Raw genomic sequence first — 24,065 nt, forward strand, 5'->3', positions numbered from 1 at the left:
GAGTGCACCCACAGACTGCTGTGACACAGCAGTGACAAGACTGACATAACAATGTGTGCGCGTTTGTGTGTGTGTGTGTTTTGAGCTCTGTGACATTCCCCTGAGATTTCATAACCTACAATCAATCTCAAAAACTCTTCACATGGATCAGACTGTAGCACAGCAGATTTTATACCAGTGCCTTCTTTTTTTTTGTTTAACCAACAAAACAGAATAAAAGAAATGTCCAGTCTAAAAACAAATGCATGCAACCACTTTTCTACTGCTAAGCAGGGAACAACTCCCATGGATGGCCCACAGTTTATGTAAATTGCTCAAGGGGCCTTCACAGTAGTTAATGAGGGAGGGAGAGTGTTTCTTATTCATGTTTCTCAGATTTTCCCAGCTGCACGGGGAGGTGATTTCCCAGATGGTCACCTCCATAAAGCATGACTGCAGGTGTTGCGGTGGAGGCTATAGGCAGGTACACTGAGCACAAATGCAGCAAGTTATCTCATCTTATTCAAATATGTTGTACTCTGAAAACAATCTGAGCTATGGATACACCCCTGCTATCCAACGTCTCCAAACATCCACATAAGCGTGTTTATTAACAAACTGAAGTTTTTATTTGCGCTGACACTTTGGGCACCGGTAATCTACCACAGGAACATCACAGGTGCTGTGCTGACATATTGCGCCCAGCGCCATTGTAGAAGTGGCATCTATTGTTGTCATATGGTGGATTTCTCAGGACAGTGTCCCAGCTGTGGGACAGCTGGTAAGCCCCTTCATCGCAGTTCATCGCTCACTGTTAGTCTATTGGGTCGTTCATCCAGTTTTGGGGATTGGTTCCTGTGTGCAGTTTATAATTTCATTTTCAAACCTTGAATTAATGAATTTTCGATTTTAGATGTGAATGCTCTACAAGACCAAAGACAAACTTGTTATTCAGGCCATTTGCTCAGTTGGAAAGATTTCTATCTGTCACGTGACATTGCCTCAGCATACTGAAGGTGATGGAGCTGGGATCTGCATTAAAATGATATATGCAATTTAGATCTTTAATGAAAAAATACAACCAAATAACTAACTGCTCTCTAGGGATGTAAATAAATGGTCAACTCAGCAGAAAATGAATGTACTGTTCAATTTCGTTCCACCTCATGTTAACATGTGATGCGAATGACAAATAAAGCTCCTTGAATCCTTGAAAGCTCTGCTGTAGGTGGTCATATGAACCCTCCCTTTGAAGCTACTACCCCTCACAGTGTTTATAACATAATTATAAAGTGACTTTTCACGCTGAATTGTTCAAATAATTTTTAAAAATAATTTAAATATATGTTAATAGCCTGTTTTGTTGCTCTCCTCTGACCTGTGTTTCACAGTGTGTACCTCTTTTGCTGTGCTTTGCTCCAAACAGACACATGTGGAGTCAAGCAAAGCAGAGACCTGTGAAATGAAGGCACTATCAGTTAAGTTTATGACAACTCATCACTATCTGTATGCTTTATTTTGTAGTATGCTGCATTACAATCTGATGGCCAGAGCACAGTATCATCTGTTCTTTTAAGCAAAGCCAACCTGATTTGGTGGAAGGAAAAAAAAGAAAGCGACTGGGTGGCTTACTGTGGCCTATCAGTGCTGGGGATGGTTATTTATTTATTTTTACTCTTGTGTAAACAACCTTTCTGGTTATAAGTGATACGAAGGTTGAATTATGTGTGCCATAAAGCTTTTCAAACCAAAGTGCAAGTGCTAGCTCGTATGGCTCACTAGATTACCAGTAGTAGCTAAGCATTTCTTCCAAGGCAATCACACGCATAATTCATTTCATGCATTAAGCTTATGGAGTTAGAAAGTCCTGTTATTGACAAGAACATTCACTGTGTAGTATTTCTCAACTGCCAATGAGCTGTTACAGGATGAAGTGAGAGGTCAAACCAATGTTAGCAGCTCTCTCAGGTTCTTTGTTAAATAGGGAGCTTAATGCTCCAGCAACTACACTTAAACCTGCTACCAAAAGCCTAGCACAAGACTAAACATTTTGCCACTTTTCTACACAGATTATTGGCCAGTAACCTTGAGTGTTTTCAACCACCTAAAAACCGTTTACAGTAGTTAAAGAGACAGCAAATTACAGCTGATAACTCTGCTCATATGGCTGATATTGTAGAAAAAGTAGTAATATTGCCATCGTTACCGAGGTGGTACACTACGTGAAAACATGTATTGGACAATACCTGTTAAGTTTTGAATTCATGGGTTTTCAGTTCCATTGCCACAGATGTGTAAAATCACGCCATGCAGTCTGACAAATATTTGTGAAAGAGCAGTTTGAACTTTTTCACCCTGTAGTTGAGTCAGGATGCAGACCAGGTTTCTCTTTATAAGGGTCAGTGAATTTGCTGCTAAAACAAGCACATCAGAGTGGTCAACAGCCAGCAGTCATGTTGTCCCTATTAGAATCACATGTGGCACAGCCCTTTAGATGATGGCAGATCATGACAAATCAGAGTCAAAAAGACGACATAAAAGGAGTACACACAGAGAGCGGCGGGCCCCCCCTGCGCGTCTGATGACTCAAATTTTGTTGTAGAAAAAGGCTTGAACACTGTGTTTATTAAACCAACTCATTTCTTAATCAACTGAGCACTTGAAATTGATTTGCTTAATTAATTAACTGCAGTAATTCTTAAGATTGACAGAGACACTGGGTGGTGCCAGGATTTCAGGTGTGAGCAGGTTGCTAATTGAGGGACTCATCAAAGGCGGATTTATCACCCGCGCAAAAGGGGTGACTTTCAGTCATGATACTTCGTTTGTGATCAATCATGACGGTGATTTGTTGAATAAAAAAAAGTATCAAATGGGAGTCAAGGAAGCACAACTGTTTAAAAGATCCAAATGTAATTTAGGTTCCACTATTTTGATAATTACAATTCTGCTTTTTAGCGATTAGCTAAGTGGCTATCTGTGATCAAAATTAGCTTTAAATGTCAGAAATAAATCTGTAATTACTCGGCACGCTATTAAAATTTTATCTCTTAAATGTCCCACAGGTATTTCCGGTCTGAGTCCAAATAACATTTCAGAATGACAGTAATCACGTCATCTAACATAATCCAGCAAGACATAAACACACATTTTACACACAAGTTAATGAAAGGATTCATTTGCTTGTTCCTGTTAGAAGTTTATGGCATGTTTTACACTAATGCTCGTAACTCTTTTCAGCTGTTCACTTATCCCGTGGTTCTTAATCTTGACAGTATCCAAAGGGGAAGTCTGTGTCCTCGTTTTCAGACACTCATAAATAAGCATTAGCACCGCAATCTCCGGCAGCTCCGGCGAGGAAAGAAGCTGCTTATTTAACGAGTGTGTGAAGACGGTAAACTGCTTATTACTGCCGTTTTGCAAAAAGGGAGAAAATCGAGAAATTTGTGCTCGTCGAAGGTTGAAAGAATGGAAAAATAATAGTTTTCACTTTAATCAATGCATCCTGTGGAGTGGTCTCTGGCTAAGCGCTGGTTTCGAATCTGGAACTAGAGGCAGTGTTGGAACAGCCAGCAAGTGTGACATTGTTCAGAGAAGAGATACTTTAAAGCTCAAATGCTTTCCAATCACTTCCCCTGTACGAAACCTTGGCAAACCTGTGGTAATCTCCTCTAAACACTTTTATTAAGACTCCTAATTGCAGCTCAGGCTTTCTCCCTTCAGGAAAACAGGCAGAGGCACAGAAAAAGGGCTTATTCACCCCACAACAGGCTGCAGGCGCAAGGCGAGGCAGAGGCACAAGGCGCTTTAGTACACGGCAGCTATACATTGGCGCTCAGCTGAGACATTTCTCTGATTTGTGGCATCAATCTCGCTGAAAGAAACACGGCATCCTTTAGCAAACAGCCCAGTCACATCCAGGTAAAGCAGCAGGAATTTTAACCGGCAGAAACAAAATTCAGTATGTTATTTCCTGTGACAGGAACAGCTACTACAACGCAACTCTTTCATACTATTTCATACCCACACATTCGACCGGAACAATGAAAGCTTAAGAAGCAATAAAATCTAAGCCTTAAGGAAAGCTTTCATTTCATATGATCACAAAAGAGCCAGTCATTTCCGTGGTTATTTCCTCAGTCAGACGGCGGTGTTCTACTTATTTATTTATTTAGTTTTTTTGCACATTAAAGGATCTGTGTTAATGCACTGGCATCGCCCAGGCACTCGGAAAGAAGAGAATGTGCTACTTAAAAGATAATGAGGAAACAATCTTGGCAGATGCGATTGATCCCACTGTTTTATAGCACAGGGATTATCAAAGGATTATCTAACAATAATTATGCACACAAGGTCGACACATTGCTTTCATGTTCACGCTGAGAGTGGCAGCCAGGTGTGTGTGATAGAAAAATAGTACAGTGAAAATGGGTAAGGCTGCGCGAGGGTGTAAATGTGGCTATCACCGTGTAGGCATATGTGTGTAAAAAGGGGACGTAAAGCTTGCTGGCAACCCGATCATCAAAACATCGCACAACCCAACAGTCACTTATCAGCACAGAACACATGCCAGGAAATTCAAAGCAAGAAAAAAGAGATATCTACAATGCCAGCAGCAACACCAACTCATGGGATTCCCCTCCACCCACCCTCTACATCCCCACCCCTCGAACGGAATCTGGAAGTTTGGGATGAGCCGAGGACAACCAGGAAACTCCCTCTTGGTGTCTGCGGGGTGTGGATATAAGGGGTGATTTCTCCCAGTGGAGTTAATTGCTGATCAACACACCTTTGCAGCTCATTCACTGACCTCACATATACAACACAGATAGCACAGATAAAGACGAGCATTCCTGTGATATCACATGCATGAATGTATAATTGCTTTTTCTCTCTAACCACTGCATTCGGCTATTACTGCAAAACCTCCAGGGGATAAGAAAGCACAAAAGGTATTGTTAGCTTTACTAAATGTGCTTCGTAGCAATCTTTTAATAAATCGGTCTCTGTTCTGTTGTCCGTGAAACAGTAGCTTTTTTTTCTTTTTGGATTTTGATTGATGTTAAAATCTAAAACAGTGGATAGAAAATAGAGTCAGTTTCTTTTTTGACTATTGTGCTCAAGACTGAATACTGTTATCAAAGCTTACACATAGTTTTTACTTTCTTTTGAAACAACTGACAAACAATAGAATGTCAAAGAATCAGAAGGACACAGTACATGACTGGTTTTCTTTGAGTCAGACTCAATACGACCCATACTAAACTGTATCAGCTCGGTAGACAAGGTGGACTGGTATGTTGTTATTAATAGGCTATTAGTGCCAGCCACTTGAACCTGTTCAAGTGCACATTACCACGGATGCATAATCACCCAGTCACATGGCAGCAACTCAATGCATTCAGGCATGCAGACGTGGTCAAGACGACCTGCTGAAGTTTGAACTGAGCATCAGAATGGGGAATAAAGGTCACTGAAGCGACTTTGAACATAGTATGGGTGTTGGTGATAAACGGGCTGTTTGAGTATTAAAGAAATTGCTGATCTACTAGGATTTTCTCACAAAGCCATCTCTGGGGTTTAAAGAGAATGATCCAAAAAAAAGGAACGGGAAACTGAGGCTACAATTCGCACGGGCTAACAAAATTGGACAATAGAAGATTGGAAAAATGTTCCCTTGTTTGATGAGTGTCGATTTCCGCTTTGACATTCTGATAGTAACAACAAAGCATGAAAACATGAAGCCAGCATCAACAATTCCAGCTGCTGGTGGTGTAATGGTGTGGGGGATATTTTTCTGGCACACTCTGGGCTACTTAGTACTCTCTGGGCATCATTTAAAAGCCACAGCCTAGCTGAATATGGCTGTTGACAATATTTATCCCAATGTTTTACCCATATTCTGATGGATCTTCTGATGGCTGATTCCAGGAGGATGAAGCATCACATCACAAACCTCAGATGTGATGCTGCTCCATTAATATGAACCCACATTTCTGGGGAATGCTTCCACCAACTTTTTGAATCTATGCTGTGAGGAATTACGACAGTTCTGAAGACAAAAAGGGGGCTAATCCAGCACTAGCAAGGTGAAACTGATGAAGTGGCTGGTGAGTGCATGTTAATTGGAACAGTCCTGAAAGCAGCCAGACAGATGGAAGGGTAACGGACACTTAGTGTCTGATTAGCTGGAGCAATGGAGGCAGTTTTGATTCACAAAGTTCAATTGAACACTTATTGCGATAGAGAGCTGTTGCTACTGTAATAATGTGTGCAGGAACAGAAGTCAAAGAGACATATATATGACTATTACACAGTCTGGGAGCAAGCGTGTAGATGTAGAAACAGCCTGTAGATATAAGACATTCAAACATTCTTAAACACAACACACACACACACACACACACACACACACACAATCTGCAGATAAAGAGTTTCTTTGAAAATATTCATCTTTGAGAGCATCCATCCATTTTTCTTAAGCCTATCAAGTTCAGGGTCACGTGGGCACTGAAGACTCAAAGCTGCCAGGGTATTCCATAGTGACTCGACATTGATAGTTTGCTACATAACCGCTCACACCCTTATGGATTTTTCCCTTTAGCTTTAGCTGAAGTAAAGCCATTGCACCAGTCTATTTTAGGGTTAACAAAGAGATAATTCACATCTATGACCAATTAAGAGTTGAAAATCGACCTCTCATGCATGTCTTTGATTTGTGGGAAGAGGCTGAAATACCCAGAAATAACACGGGGAGAACATGCAAGCGCCACATGACTTGAAACTTGTGAACTTGATACAACAAATCCCCAAACCTCGCTGCAAATACGCATTTATTGTCAACCATTCTCTGAGACAGGAAAAATATGATGATTGCACCATGTTGTCAACACCATAAGTAATGCTCTATTCATCTCCACCGTGACAGGGCATCACATTGTGGCGGATATGTAATAACCTCACCAGACAGCAGTAAAAATATATGGGAACACATGAATTCGGGTGAAAGCACCCTTCAAAAGAAATCCTTTTTTTTTTCTTGTAACTTGGCAACTATATCACACAAGTCCAACATATCCAGAATATTTAATTTCACTTCACTTACCCTAAAATCAGCAAGTAAGCTCTGTGTTCGTACAGAGATGGTAATCAACTCATTGAGACAACTTAAGATTTCCCAATCTAGCTACGCTGGGAGTGGTCACATGAAAGGTCAAGCTTACTGGCAGCAATCACACTGTGTCATATTTTAAGAAGATGATGAAACAAAAATATTAGAAAAATATTGCAGCCAAAGAAAAACTCTATATAGCAGTATTGTATTGAAGTTTATTTACTCATAACAAAAGTTGCCTCAAAAGCACTGTCTGAAAATAGCTACGCATTTGAAGCATTTTTGACCAGTAAGACTTGTTATTAAAATAAGTTAGTAAAACTCTCTGAAAACTATAGACACTCTTATTACTGAAGTCCAGGATTTGGGACACTACTTTCCTGAGAACGGACCTGATAGCAGAAAGTGAATTTGTATGAGTTCATCTCTTATCTCAAACAAACTAGCTCTGGGGAAGGTTAAGTGTCCAGGATAAGCTGGTGTTGTATGCTGGTAAGAGGTAAACCACCTATGTAACAAAAAAACCTCATAGGTAAAGCTGACGTTTCCTCTCTAAGCGCCGTAATACTGCCTGCTGATCCACTTTCATTGGACTGCCACCATTTCTATCCAACTTGAGCCCCAACAACACTTGCTCTGATTCCAAACATTTTCCATGCTGAATTAACATATTATTGCAGATATTAATAATCGCTAGATAAGTATCCATCAGCTGTCCATGCTCGTCAGATACTGAATACTCATTTTCATGCCAGTTTTGACCCACGAAATGTAACATGCTTGTGAGCATATATGGTTTAACAATGCAATGGAGGATTATGTAACGCTGTGACATTACAGCGCTTTATTTTTTGACCATCATGAAATAAATATATTAAAATGATCTACAAAACTGATGGGACTGATGAGACAGTTAAAAAATTGAAGCCAACGGAGTTTGACTAACGTAGCTGTGAGAAATCAACGTGTTTGTGTCAGATCTGTTGGGGGGAGGTGTGTAGGTGTGTCGATGCCACAAAGGGGTGTGAGGCTCACCAGTTGTGGATGAGATGTTGACATCGATGCTGATCTCCGGGATGCCTCCTCCCTTCAGAGCAGCCACACAGGTGTACGTGCCGAAATCAGTGAATTTCAGGTCTATGATGTCCAGGTTGGTGGTTCCAGGTGAGATGTCAGGATCTGTCTGGGTGATGACCATACGCTCTGAGCTCCGCAGGGCACGGCCATTCTTCAGCCAGCTAAATGTCAGCTCCTCTGGAGGTGTTGCCTCCACCTGTGACATTAAAAGGCTTTATTTTTATTACACTCACTAACATTAGCTCAGTATTATACGCATAACCATGTGTGCTTAGTCTCCCGGTGTTTTCTGTTACCGTACCTGACAGGATATCTTTACTTCCCGTCCAATCTGGATGTGGTCATCGTTGTGGTAGGGATCTGGAGTGATCCAGAATCGTCCCTTTTTCAAAGCTGCAATTGAAAAAAGAAATAATTTGATAAGAATCACATTTATATTTATATTTATACACTTCACGTGTTGATTCTGCAGCATGGTGATGGAACAAACCCTGAGATATTCACAGTGGGATTTGGCTTTGGTTGTTATATTGATGTGTTTTTTGAGATCTAATCCCAATGACAGGATTTTATAGATTTTTAAAAAAATTTTCCCTGCACTTTTACTTTGCTCAACGTCCACACTTGAGCTGTAAATCACTGTTATGCATCTCAAGTGAATGCGCTATAAAGCTAAGTGTGTGTGTGTGTGTGTGTGTGTGTGTGTGTGTGTGCGCGCGTACCTGTTCAGTCAAACACAAATTGTTCAAAAAGGCAGTGAAAGCCTGCATCAAGTCACAGCTGCCTGAAATACCTGATCTGAGCAACTAACTGAGCAAAATATGATATTTGCTCCCCAAGACGTGTCATTTCTGGAGCAGGGTTGTGAAATTGTAAAAGCATCTTCAACCCAAGGTGTAAGAGTAGACGATGACAGGACATCTGCAACTGGTTTACGTAAACAACATCTGAAATTTGATCTTTTGATGGTGCAGCAGGGTCAAACAGAGAACTTAAAAGATAAAGCAGAAACCTGTGTCTGTTTGAAAGCCCAACGCTTTGAACCGGCATTAATATTGATAGCTACACATGGAAGAATCCTACGGTACTGAAGCAGGTTCACGCACACTACAAGCAAACACACACTGTGAAATTGGAGAGATACCTAACAAAATATCCACCATTTCTAATCCAATTTGGTTTGCAAACTCCATTTTCAAAGCATAGCTTCTCTGAAGAGAAAAAAGAAGATGATTTCATTATAATGCATGCTGTATTGGTTTCAAACCCTGCGTCTACTGTTCAATTCATCTCCTCAGCAAAAAAGCTGACGGCACCATGGAAATCTTTTCATCTAGCAATTCCCAAGTGACATTATCATATTCAGTTTGGTAAAGGGAAAACAAAACCTGCGTGTCAGATTTAAACACAGGAAATTCAATGTGCAAAACATTGTGACGCCTGCCAAGCTGCAAACTGAAGGAGAGACGAGTGACACACGCCTCCTTGACATGATCTTCCTCCTCACGTTTGAAATCAGTGTCGGCAGGCACAGAATCCTATTTCTGATGCATGTCAGATACAAATATTACAATCATGTCAGCGCTCTCCAAACACCAATGTGCATTTGCATTCACTCTTGTATCCCATATATCCTTATTCTCCAAGGCACTGCCTATCAATCGTGAAGTATAATTCCATAGCGCTGGCATGGAAACTGTGACAATTGACATTATACGGTGTGCATCCTTATATCTGTGACCTTTATGGATACAAAGCATTATCAGGAACCTAGATTCATTTCCTGTTTAGACTCAGCTCGGCAACACATTGAACAACTCCTTTGTGCATTCCTTAAACTCAACACAAAGAATAAGGTTATTGAGAAAATATAGAGTTCACAGTTAAACCCAGTTTGTGAGTGTATGTGTAAGGGAACACATTAGACATGTCAGAGACATCCAGAGGTAGAGACGCGTTTACATTCCGACAGTGTGAAAAGCCTTTTGGTGTCCCAGCAACATCCTATCCACACACACAATTTGCAAACACACATTTCCACATAACCATGTGAGTGGCAGTGTTGTCATAGATGACAGTGGATAAAGATTTGGATTACATGCAAACGTCTTTTTCACATTCCCACAGCTCAGATGTATTCTTCTCCTTTCTTCACTGCAACAAAATGAGGTATTTAACAGTCGCAGGTCGGACTCTACTTCACTGTGAGGCTGGGTTTCATGAAGACGTCTGTCAGGGGGTCGACCCCCACCGTCTTCTAAACTACACTCATGTCAGTGAGTAAATATAACATTAAATATACATTTGCTCATTAAAGGTCACTACTCCAGATACATTAGCTCTAAAAGTACCTGCAATATTTATATAAGATCCCATTAATACTCTATGGAAGAAAAAAAAAAACATTATTGGTCTGCTGTGTCTCCTCTATCACTGGACCTTTTTATATTAAAATGCACTATAATTCTAATGCAGATACACTCAACTGACCACATGAATCATGCGTTCACGGATGAGAGGGCCCTCTGTTGCGGTGTCTGATGCAATGTGGAGCTGTGGACCAAAAAAAACTAAACAAAAAAAAAACATTTTAGTTACTTGCATCCACTTCATATCCGTTAAATTTAGCTGATGATTCACTGGCCTGTCCATGAATGCATTTATTTTCTCCAGTGATACATTAAACAAAAAGAAAACTAAGCGGTTAAAGGTGTTCTAGATGCAGCATGAAAAACGTCAGCTTAGAAAAGCACTCACAGCACTGAGCAGAGTGTAACTGTATGAGAATGAACACATTAATGACTGTGTTAAAAACAATGCCGCAGTAATGCTGCAAGCTTTTAAGTCATAAATAGATCTTCATGCTGGTACGAGCTGCATATCAGTGGAGTTCACTGATGTAGACAGATGAAAGCATAACACTAAGTATAAGCACAAATTATGCACCTATCCATCCGTAAAATAAAAATATAGTTTCAATTTTACATCTTGAACCATGGCTTTGAACCACAGCTAATTTTGCTATATGTTTTACAGGGAAAATTGGAAATAGGTGCAGACATGTACTGAAATGTGGAAAAATACATTGGAATATCCTACATAAGGCAAAAACAGAGTTTGTACAATTGTAACAAGGTTGAAAGTTAATATTTGCTATGACCACTTTTATTCTTTCACGATGGAGGCAGGACAATGATTTTATACAGAGTGGCCCAAGATCATCAGCTAAAACTGCTTATCTTGCTGACTCAGTCCCCTGTTGCTTGTGTTGGTAAAGCTTTATTAAAGACTTAATGAATGTTAAGTTTCTTTAAGTAAATCTCTTGCATCAACTCCCTACTTGTTGCCTTTATTGAGCCAGTTATGACACTACTTTTACTAATGTTGACGTACCCCTCCCTTATTTTTGCATAGAGAAGCAGTGCACATCAAAACAGCCAGCAGTGCATATGTGCACTCATGCATATTTCAGAAATGACTCCTTCCAAGTCTCCTCCACATTCAAAAATCCTTTCCTGCCTTTTTATCTGACCATTAATATTGAATAGCAAGTAGGCATTCCTTTAAATCAACTACATTTGTGTACGAGAGAGATAAGTGGGCATTACTTCTCCAAGGTTGTAGTAAATTTTGCTGGACAGCTGCAGTGACTAAAATGGCTCCTGCTCCTTTATGCATGGGAGAGAATCTAAAACTGGAAGTATTTTAAAAGGAACCGTGATGAGTGTGTGAGGTGAGAAGTACAGAGATGGGAGACTTTATCGGGTGACGGTGCGTTGTCACTCTTCCCTCCCCAGTCCGGATAACCAATTCATGGCAAAAGTCACATGAATGTTTTATGAGGGCTTTGCTCGGAAACAGAACTTTCCCATTTGCTCTGGTGGCAAACTGTGCCCCCGACTACTGCTACACTATTTTCACAACATCATTAATATCTTACAAGAGTGCTATTGTGTGTGTATATACAGTTGGAGTCTGTGCATAAATACATATATAAATATGTATGCACCTGTAAAAAGACAAATTGTAAAAAAACGTGTGCATTTCAAAGCTATAGCCCTACCTCTGTAAACTTTGAGAAAACTTTTTTAAACTCAGTGCCCACTGACCAGCTTTTACTGTCAGGAGTATCATACAGTCATATCTGATCAAATCACTTTTATCTGTGAAGATTAGGTTTTACGATACAGCTACATGGTTCAGGCTGTTTTGCAGAAAGATGGTGGATCGCGTGAAGCAGGTATTTAGCTGAGAATGAATGGACAAATTAGACACATAACACACAATGTGTCTCAAACGGTGCACTTTTATACTGACCACTGCTATTTTGAGTATAAGTGAGTTCACACTGAAAGGTACAGCTGTGTGAAAAGACCCAAATAGTGCGCTTACAAGAAAAAAGGTTTGACACATACTGTGGTATTATTTGGATATTTATGTGGGATAAATTGCGATATAATGAAAGAAAATGTAGTGGTATGCAGTAAGAGACCTGACAGGTTAGAAAAACTGCATACACGTTGCAAGTGATGTGGGAACTAGACACCATGGAAAGTGAAAGATATTGTGTAAGTTCAAGTGAATTGGGCGAAATAACTGCCAGTGAAGGGAAGTGGGTGGAACCAAAGAAACTTTTCTCAGCTTCCAGGTGAGTGACTGAAGCGACCATCAATGAGAGTGAAGAATAGTACTGATTGAAATATATGAGGTTTACCTAGGCAACAGGAGCCTGGAACATCCGCAAGGGACCAGCAGTCACAGGCAAAGCGATGTCTGTTGAGCAACAGTGTGTAAAGAACGCAGGTAACATCAGAGTCCCAGTTCTCTGGTAAGTGCACAACTTATCATGCCCTATTTGAAACAATATCCAGCCTCAGTTTCCAGTTTATGTTGCACTTTCCGTACCGCGGAGCGAGTAGCTTGTGAGAGTGAGTGACTGCTAGAAAAACAACCACAAAGAGGTTTTTGCCAACAGGTGGAGTAATATACATTTTTCCCTATCAACTTGCCACGGGTGTGTGTGTGTGTGTGGGGGGGGGGGGGGGGGTGTCTGGGGCTTTAGCACTTGATTTCCCTGCAAATGCCATCAACTTCCAGTAACCACTTGCCAGCCGTTTGGGGAATTAAATTTTTCCCTCATGACCAGCGGTTGCCAGTGGTCTCCAAGCTGTGTGACTGGTTCTTTATTTACTTGATCCTGCATTGTGATCCTGATTGTCACTTAGAAAACCTTACTTGCTGATATGGACCACAATCTATAGCTAATAAGTGAGAGTCAGACTGGTTTACTACTTTTATCAAGCTCCCATAGTTAAGTTATGATGTCAGGGAAGTGTTTTTTCAACTCTGTAGGGAGAGGACAAGAACATATGGAAATAAACTGTAAAGAATATTATAAATATACAGTATAAGTATTTGAAAGAGCAGTTCATTGTTACCTTTAAAATGTCTTAAACTGTAATGAAGCCCTAGCTTCGCGTATCTGCTTATACACTAGATTTACGCACAAATGTCAAACACCAGCATAAGAAATCCAGCTTTATTATTGAAAGCAATGCTGGCATTGCGCAAGTCAACATATGCACAAACAAGTTCTGCATGCATTATAGATGAACTTGGAAGCCCGTTGCTTTTTATCATCATCAGAGCTTCCTGTCATTGAACCTTGACTATGGCAAAATGCTGAGTAAAACATAAATAATCTTCAGCAACTTTCTTCATGGTAATATCAAGAGATAAAAGGTTCCTCTGTTTGTACTTATATTTGCATTGCATGTTTCCTGCATCTGATTTTCTTGAGAGGTTGTATGCTGTATTCTTTTGAATCATTACCAATCATATTACAGTGTGCCCCGTGTTCCCTTTTTAGCTGTAAACTGAAGGGTTTTTGCCTGTAGCGAGCCCTTTTGATTCTCCATAGCTTTAATGGCCTGTGGGAATAATAGGTGGCCTGTACATAAAAGCGCAGATAATCACACAAAGAGAAAAGCCGTGGTTGAGGTCTTCTTCTACAGAGACCTCGTGACACACGGCGGGATTACAACGGCACCACAGGGGACCTTCTTATCCGCAATGCACACAGCACTGGCATCTTTGCTATAAGGAACACATATGTATGCGTATAATATAAAATAAATAAAGTTATTAATCATGGAAATACATACACGGAGCCACACTGCAGAAAAAAAAATGTTTGAACATGTTTTTTCCTTCACTGTCTCTCCAGTGCATCGCGTTGGCTTTGTCTGCTGGAGAAGAAAGACTTGTCTCACTCTCTTCTCACTCTGAATCATTATCCTCCTGTCTACCCATCAGCCCATCTCATTTTTCAGTCAGCCCTGTCTGTCCATCTCTCAGCAGGCGTCGTACTGCGCTCTCCATTCACTCTTGTGGAGAATATCAGCATGTGAAGCTGAGCTCATCTCTCTGAGCCAGATGGATGTCTCTAGAAACTGCCACTCACTTCATCAGCTCATCTCAAGGTTAAGCGCGGGGGGGAGGATAACGGCCAACAGGACGGTTCAAAACGCAAGGCGTTCACACGTATGCACACACATATTTGCTCCGCCAACTAAACACCTTTTCATTTCCCTCTTATCACTCTGTGTTTTCACATTAGCACCAACACATTCCCCATGCATCAGCATCTTTACAAAAATCACAGCCGCACACATCCCCATCCCTAAATGCTGCACCCAACCTTCACGCTGACCTCTGGCTTTAATTTATGTTTAAACAGGTATGCGCACATATAAAGGCATACTCACACACATACAAATACAAAGACGCATAGAACCTCTCTACGGCCACAGCGCAAGAGCCGGGACCACCTGTGCCAGTCCTGACCATCCAGCCATTCAATCTGGCATTCATGAATGGAAATATATTCAGCTTTTGACCAGAATTTATTCCAAAGCAAAGAGAGGTTTTCACAAGGCACGTCATTTTTGTTTTCCCACCACTAAACAGTCTAAACATAAACAGCAGGGAGCCCCCAGCGAAGGACTGTATTTTTGCTTCTCTGTGTATGACAGCAGCAAGCTTCCAATCAGAGTTACAAAAGTAAGGATGGCGGTTGCTCGACTTTGCACACATTTATGCTCAAATATGTGTACCCGTGTACTGTAGATGCATGCAATTAGTTGCACCAGCGTTAGCAGTTCTGAATAATGAATACCTTTGGCATAAAAGCCTGTAAGCAGCTTAAAAAGGTGTCGATGCCTAGATTTGCTGGGACATCGAGGATGAATATCTGATTTTGAATCTTGTCAAAGTGAAAGCAATACGCGTTTCTCTCACACAACACAGAAGGAAAACATATTTGCTTTGGGAATAGATGGGAAACACATGCACAGAGAGATGACTGTGTCTGTGTTGGAAGACATAAAAACACAGCGCCAGACCAACTGTCCATTTCAACACCATCTACAGACAGTTCTGTCATAATTCAACGATGCTCCATTTGAAAGCTGCCTCCTCATATTTGCCACCCTCCCTCCACCCCAAAAAGAAAGAAACAACTGAGTGCAGTGAGAGTGTCTTTGCATTGTCACAACTGATATATCACAACTGGTGTCTTTGTCGGTTATAGAATAGACTCAAGTGGCAGAGAAAAGCAGGGTATTGACCTGCATTTGAAGACATGTTGCGGATCCCTAATCCATAAAAAGGATCCTGTCAGCAGGGTGATGTGATGCCAGTAGCTCGCTGGGCCGGCTGTGGAGATGGCCAAGCCCTGGAAGGCAGTCTGGCTGGTGGGACAGTATGGCCACCGAAACTACCATCTGCTAGGGAGAGATGTGTGTTTTCACATACACAGCCCCCTTTGGCAACAGCAGTTTGCTAGGGCTTCTCAAGGACTGGAGACAAGAGTGAACAAGCTGAGATAGGCAAAGAGGAGGCCACAGGGTGACCCTGTAAATTGAGCAAAATAAACTCAGAGGAGCAGAACCAAATAATTTTGTATTTCACGTACACGTGAAGTAAAGCAATAGCTAGCCACTCATGGGTACTCTCTCCTCCAAAGTGCTTACATTTCCAAACGTTTAGCCTTCAATGCCTCTTACTTACACACGACACATTCATTAGAGATTGGCAGAGCATTGACATGTACACACGCATACTGTACACACAGGCAGGCAGACAGAAGGTCTGTTCTTTTAATCCAGCAGTTGTACCATCGTGTAGCTCAGTGAGGGAGATAGAAGCAAGGACTGCCTTTATGGCGTGGAAGTATTCAGACTGTTTTGAATTTGTGGGTGAAAAGGGAGAGCAGATCACAGTAAAATGCAAATTGCGTGTGGGTGATAGTAAGTGTCTACTTAAAATCTGAAGAAGCACCTGCTGCTAAGCAGAGCTCCAGAGTGGCCCACTGAAGAGGAGAATGACACTCCAAAACAGCACTGGATACTTTTTTAGTTCAGCTAAAGCTACAAGTAAAAAATCCAAAAGGCTGTGACTGGTTCCATAGTGCAGGACATGCTACCAATATCCAACCTGATATCACATCAATAGGGAATGAGATCAAGTCAGTAGATTCAAAAGTATATGTACAATAAGATAAAGGTCTTCTACACCAATGACATGTACAACAACAGGTCCTCATTTTTGGTAAAATTAGTAGATGACAGAGTAAATACCCTTTTAAAGAGATCAAATTTTGTAACTAGTAACGTTGAATTAAAGGTACTAATCATTAACTATTGCTAACCGACCTCAACCACTATTGCATGGAACAAAAATGCAAGTAATAGAAGGAAGCATATATTTTGTAGATCATAGGAAAATTATTTATGTGTTAGAGAAGAAGAATAAAAAGCAGCATTTACTACAGCAGTGTTTCTCTGTCGTGTATGAAGTGGGCTGTATGTGGCCCACGATGTAATATGAGTTTGACATCCCTGATGTGTATGGTTGGGTCTTTGTTAATGGTCACAACCTCATAAGATTCACCAGAAGATCAAACTCAGAAATCCTTTATCTGTACACTAGGACTGAAAGCTGGATTAAGCATAGTGGTCATTGTTCTTTACAATGTTTGGGTTATATGCTTATGTGAAATAAGGGATTTAGTATATAATGTGTAGCTGCAGGGTACTTTCAAACATCACAATTTTGGGAAATCTAGTGAATGCTTCTGCTGAATCTACATTCCATAAACAGAAGCAACGTGTGTCAGATTAATCTCTTGCAGCTTTCCGAGCATTACTTCATTTATTCCTCATAACTCTCTTTTTTGTCGTTTTGTAACCTTTTTTTTTAAGATTTAGAAAAAATCTACAGAAAATTCTGTGATGGGGGGGAAAAATAGAAAAAATCTGATTTGCTTCTAAATTCAAAGACCTAACAGTATCCATGGTGATAGAAGTTTCCCAGTAAAAATGGAAATTTAGCACAACCCCATCATGGCCCACCCACCAGCCCCCTTAATACGGCGCGATGCTGTGAGTTTTCTTTCATGCCGCGTGACACTCACTTACAGGAAGAATCACTTCGAGGGAAGCCGCAAAAGCACGAGTACGCAAAGGAGAAAAGGTTCTGAAAAAAAATGACTCACAGTTTGGTTTAAAGAAAAGCAGTCGTCAAACAGATTATAATTATCTATATCATGCTGATACGGTCGGAGCGACTGATGAGACTGATGAGACCAGCCCTTAAGTATCATGTTGTTTAAAATAAAGTACATTGTGCTGATGCTTGCGCTTAAGCCTTACAGCAGAATCTATTTTTGGTACAAATGATATGTTAAATCATTGAATCTAGGCATATATCTACCATTGCACAGCTATGACGACCACAATTATTTGGTGCATGCTAATCCCAAAATTGAAATTGAGTTAGTGACAGCTCATCAGACTCAAGAGAGCGATCCTGAGATATGTGATAGCCTCCTGAACCCACCTCCTGCCAATTAGTGATGTCAAGTTAGACAACATCGCCTCTCTTTTTAAACTAACTGTTCCTCACAGTTTATTTTCCTGTCAGATAAAAAAAAAATCAAAAGAGCATTGTTTTTGGCTTTTAGAGCATTTATTCTATTTCTAGTGTTTGGTCCAAATTAAATTTGACACCAGTGATGTTTTGCTTGACTTTGGATTGTTTTGCGTCACATGATTGTGACAAACTGAGGCATGATTCTGTCACCTCAGTTTGTCTTCCTTTCTAATTGACTCTGCTTTGATGATATCGCTCTGTGTCCAAGCTCAGCTATCATTCAAGTTATCTGATCAAAATACAGTCTTTGTGAAAAGTGTTATTTCCACTGTCTGTCGTGATTCATCCCAGAGCTGTACTGACACGAGGGACTGTTCATTAGTCAGATAAGAATGTGCCCAATTTATTTTCTTTTGTCAGAGACCTTTTATTTGCTTTATCACATGTTCATTAATTGTGTCATTTTGACTGTTGCACTCCCTTTCTATCTTTCATTTATGTCTGTTTGCTGTTTGATGTGTGATGACTCATTAATTTTATGTACCTGAATTCTTGTCAATTCTTCACCCACCCCTCCTATCTTACTGCTGTGGTCTAAACATCTAAATGGAAGTCAAAGTGATATAAGCGGGTTTTACGAGCCTTTAAGACTTAAGTCTTTCATACAAGGACGCAGTACAGTGCAAAAGTCTCAAGGCACCCAAATGTCTTTATATTTTTTTTTTAGGAAAACAGATGCAGCAATTTACTGAAAGATGCAAAAACAAATGGGAATGCAGCTTTTAAGAGAAAAACAGAGTTCACTTGTAACAAGCAGGACATGAAAGCCAATGTTTGTTTGGACCGCCTTTATTCTTTAACACCTGAACTCTCTAAGGCAGCTTTCCTGAAACTTCTTTAAGGAGTCTAGAGGAATAGTTCTCCAGGCTTGTTGAAGGAGATTCAAAGTTCTTCTTTGGATGTTTCTTTCTTTTGTTCTGTTCTCTATCAAGATGATTGTGCACAACCTCAGTAATGTTAATATTCTGGGGAGGCCAATCCCTGACTGATAGTGGTCTGCTGTGAGTGACTTTGTGTTCAGAATTCCATGAATTCCATCAATATTCCCATAACAATATAAAATGTTCAAATTTGTCATTCTTCAGCTTTTTCTTCCTCTTTCCCTTCCTGAATAATAGCTTCTTGATAGCTACCCATCAACTGAAACCATCTCTGATGGGATGCAAAAGCACTGTGTCAGGTCATTGCCGGATTCTTTCCTATTTCTTAAGGACATGACTTGCAAATAGTGTTCATGTTCTGTAGATAGTCCTCTTCAGGCCTGCCACTTCTTCTTTTTTCCATCACTTGTACAGTTTCCTCAAAATGTATCTATGTACTCACTCTATACTATGCAGAGACATGGCAAGTTTTCAGGTAAAAGCTCTTTGGGAATCACCTTGTTGGAGCAAAAATACTATTTTATGCCTGTCAAACTATTTATGGCATGTTTCATAGATTCCACTAATGAAATAGAAACAAATTACAGAAAGATAAAAAATAAACTTGGTTCTTTGCTACGTTGTTGGTTATATGTGGACACAACAGTGGCACGTCTCTTGATTCACAGGTCAATGCTATATGGTTTTAGAAATATACATATATATTCTTTTAAACATGGTCAGGTACAAGGACTCAACAGAAAAACAAAGAAAAAAAAAAGAAAAGAAAATCTTGCTCCTTGGAAGCAAAATATTAAAGAAATGAGTGGTGGTTCAAGACTTTTGCACAGTACAGTAACTCCATAATGAATATTTTTTCTGTTGCTAAGTCAATACAACTTTAAGAACAGTAACAACTATATAAAATATCCAAGTCAGAGTTATATAATGCATTAAACTTTTATATCTGGCGTGATGGCACAAATAAAATACTTATTTGTCTGCAAACCGCTGCATAACAAATCAGTGGCTGCGTATGTGTTTGCTACTAGATATTCAAGCAGAATAATGCATATTCTTCCTGTTTAACTTTTTATGAGTGCAGACAATGCTCCATAGGCTTAGACAGATGACAGAGGTCTATATATTTAAACAACACATGTTTAATAAAGGTAGTGAATTCTCTTTTATGATATTTTACTAAGATCTCATATGCAACGTACTGTGCATCCAGATGTGAGACACATCAGCGAGTGTGTCATATTTATTGCAGTGACTGCCTGCAGTGAGTGTGCTCTGACTTATTCGCTCTCCTCTTTGATGCAAGCCTTTCAGTTCTTAAGTCTTCAACTGTATGGGCACTTTCACAATACGGAGACGGGGTATATCTGTCAGGGGGACCATCAGAGATGATTTGTTGATGATTTTATTTTCAGCCTAGGGAGCATATGGCTGCATAAATAAAAGCTTCCAAACAGACTCAGCATAGCGGCGACCTGATGATGGAGCTGTGGCATAATCTCTGAGATGGAAAGAGAAAATTATGACAAACTGCACTTCTGAGCCACTCTGCTAAACTCCTGTTCATATGTCTTCCACTTATGTGCGAACAGAGAAACGTAAAGTATGATCATTGCACCAATGCTTGTTTTGTTTGTCAGGCTTAAGCTAATTAATGCATGTTTTTATTCACCTGCCTCAGATTCCTGCATTTTCTCATTCAGGGCACTGGTATCTTCTGTTATGTCACAGATAAAAGTCTGATCAAACACCATCCTTAATCCTCAAGCTTAGTAACGGCAATCGATTTAAAAGTATGAAAGTCAATTTCCTCAGGCGCTGTGCCGCATCGCTGCCGCTCTTATAGTGAAATGGCTTTTCTTTACAAATTCGAACATTGCCTTTATTAAGAATTAGTCCTCAAATACATTTTCAGCATATGACTTTTTTTTTGACATTTCTTATGCCAAGTTCATATCGAGTACAAGTGCCCATCATCTGCTGGGTATCCACTTTGATAGCGAGCCATCAGTACGACGAGCATGCAGAAAGTGGTACTCAGAAAACAGTTATTTCTGTAATGAGCTACAGCAAGATCAGATGCTCCTCTGCCTCCTGTGCCACTCAGGTGAAGAGCAGCTTGGAAAATAATGTTTTTCTGGTAATGACCAAGCAAACAGCAGTGACCCTCCTCCAGCTGCTCTTGTTAAATTTGTGATAACCACTTCTTGAATCAGTGTATTTTAATTAATGGCTTCGCACTCTCTTCCCGCTAGCATTACCTGTCACGATCCTGGGTCTTTTGACCCAGCGTTTTGAGTTTTAGTTTATGGTTTATGTTTAAGCCCTTCAGGTTTTCTAAGTTCCTTTTTTTGTTGTTATAGTTCTTTGTCATTAGAGTCCCCTTGTGTCTTCCACCCCTGTTAAGTCTCCCTTGCCCTTCATGTGTTTCATGTCTGTGTCTTACATTGTCAAGTTCAGGTTGTCATGTCTGCGTCTTATGTTTCCTGTTTTATTTTGAAGAGGTCTTGTGTTCCTGTGTTCATCGTGTTTAGTTTTGCTCTTCCACTGTGACGTCGTTATGTTCATGTGTGTCAGCTGTTCCGCCATGTGTTCCCACTTCTCTCATTAGCCTCCTGTGTGTATTTAGTCTGTGCCTTCTCATTCAGTCTTTGTCGGGTCGTCTGCGTTGTTCCCATGCCATGTCCTGCGTTCAGGTTTTCATATAGCCTCATCATCATTGCCATGTTTAGAGTTTTGTTTGTTTTTCTGTTTTCCAGGGTTTTTAATAATAATGGATTGCATTTATATAGCGCTTTTCGGGACCCCTCAAAGCGCTTATACCACTATTCATTCACTCTCACATTCATACACTGGTGAAGGCAGCTACAGTTGTAGCCACAGCTGCCTGGGGCAGACTGACAGAAGCGAGGCTGCCATATTGCACCATCGGCCCCTCAGGCCATCACCAGTAGGCGGTAGGTGAAGTGTCTTGCCCAAAGACACAACGACCGAGACTGTCCGAGCCGGGGCTCGAACCAGCAACCTTCCGATTACAAGACGAACTGCAAACTCTAAAGCCACGATCGCCCCATAGTTTCATAGTTCATGTTTCCTTTCTAGTTTACCCAGTTTAGGTTATTGCTTAGTTTGCATTGTTTTTGCCTCTTTATTTTTTACTGTTCTGTCTGCCTTAATAAACGGCTCATCATCAGTTAAGTTTGAGTTTTAGAATATCTGCACCTGAGTCCGCTCTTCACACTCCACGCAGTTTCCCACGGCAAACTGTGACAATTGCCCTCGACTGTTTTAAAATTATCCACAGCTGAAGTAAAGGTTCGATGGGTTTGTAACTTTAAACCGCACTTCTTTATCAGAAGCTATCGAGCCTGTGAATATACTTAATATAAACATATGAAGAAAACAGAGAAAATTTCAACTCTTCCTTTCAATCAGCACAAAGGGAATTTGCCTATTATTTCAGGACTGTGGCTTGTTAGTTTTATTTGTTATTTATTTATCTATTTATGTCCACATATTTGCTATAGTATACCTTTTTCCCACTTAAAATTCAAATGAATTACTACAATCCAATAAACTATTAAACAGTCACAGGCTTTTTGATTGTCCTCTTTGGCTGGTGTGGTCAGAAACAGCTACTTCGTGAAAAGAGATTAGTTGAGCATACTAAAGGGCCCATTAATGTCGTTGCAACCAGTGAGATCACCACAGCCTCGTCACCATTCATTCCAGTGTTGATTGCATGGGTACTTGCTGAAGTATTCTACTTAATGCCACTCAAAAAAACCCTGTGCATCAGCACTGGTACTGGAGCAGTGGAAGTCAAAACAGAAAGCAAAGTTACTGCAGAATTTTCTCAAAAACTCATCTTTTCAAGCTGTTACAGCATCTTACTCTGCATAAGCTGGGAATCTCTGAGCTTCTGCATTGATATTTCTTTGAAATGGCAATGAAAAGCGACACAATCGGATTCTTGTGTGTTCAACCCAACCATGCCGGCAACGGGACCTGCACGAGGTTACACCAGAATGTGGTTTGTGCCAGGGGATGTGACGTCATTTTTGCTGCATGCTGTGTGAGTGACGGGTATAAAGTGTATAATATAGCAGAGACAGACAGCATGAGACTGGATAAAATGCATATTTTTAAAAATGAGGATCCGTAAAAATTAGCCAATATTTGGTTGCACAGCAGGTTATAAGAAACACATATGTTGTCATTGTTTATTGGTTTGAAATCATTCGTAAAGTTTCCACAATATCCCCAAGCATTTCGTTTGGTTTGTGGGTATAAAATAAAAAAAGTATTGAATGGTACTGTTAGCCATATTATTCGATCTACACTCTAAGGATTTTTTTTTTTATAGTTGTGGAGGTATTGCAATAAAAAAAAGGAATTTATTGGGTTTTCAGATTCTTAGATTCCATCTGGATGCCTGTCTTCAGTATGTGGATTCTGTATGGCTTCTAAAATTGGCAGAACAGGCTTTAGGGTTAGCATTAGCAGTGTGACATGGTGTAAAAAAAGGTTGTGGGTTTCTGTTTACCAGGCTAAAGACATAGCTAGTATTAACGACCGAATGAAAATGGAAGTCTTGAAAGACACATTTTCTAAATATAAACTTTGATACTTTTGCACCTAGATAATCAAAAAAATAATATATATCTTATGTTGGGATCTATATATTGTTTTTATATGCAGGTATGCATTCTCACCTCGCACTACAATGGTAGTGGACTTCTTAGCAGGGTTTCCCACATTGTTGCTGGCCACGCAGCTGTAGACCCCCGCCTCATCTGAGGTGATGGCCGGAAGCGTAAGTGTGCCGCCCTTCACCACACTTCTTTGTGGCAGGCTGTCATTACTGCTGACCCAGGTGAGAATGGGAGGTGGCTCACCTCCAGTAGTGATGCAAACCAAGGATACTGTCTGTCCTGGATTCACCACAATAGGATCCTCTACCAGCAGTTTGATGGACGGGGATGCTGTGGAAAAAGAGAGCATCGATGATAGACTGGAGG

The 24,065-nt window shown here is 40.4% G+C and overlaps 1 protein-coding gene across 4 annotated transcripts in view; it reads right to left on the minus strand.

The window, feature by feature from the left end:
* LOC146691602 (MAM domain-containing glycosylphosphatidylinositol anchor protein 2) overlaps positions 1-24,065 on the minus strand; it is a 201,098-nt gene that overhangs the window by 67,216 nt on the left and 109,817 nt on the right. For all 4 annotated transcript variants that reach the window (XM_085431486.1, XM_085431484.1, XM_085431483.1 and 1 more), the window contains exons 6-8: positions 23,760-24,029; positions 8,472-8,563; positions 8,129-8,366 (exon numbers count right to left, since the gene is read on the minus strand). In XM_085431486.1, coding sequence (XP_085287612.1) covers positions 8,129-8,366; positions 8,472-8,563; positions 23,760-24,029 — 600 coding nt within the window. The remainder of the gene's footprint in view (positions 1-8,128; positions 8,367-8,471; positions 8,564-23,759; positions 24,030-24,065) is intronic.

This window comes from Copadichromis virginalis, linkage group LG15 (genome assembly GCF_057382275.1).
Source record: "Copadichromis virginalis isolate Kocher_CV1m ecotype Utaka linkage group LG15, C_Virginalis_male_GT1.1, whole genome shotgun sequence".
Taxonomy (NCBI): Eukaryota; Metazoa; Chordata; class Actinopteri; order Cichliformes; family Cichlidae; genus Copadichromis; species Copadichromis virginalis.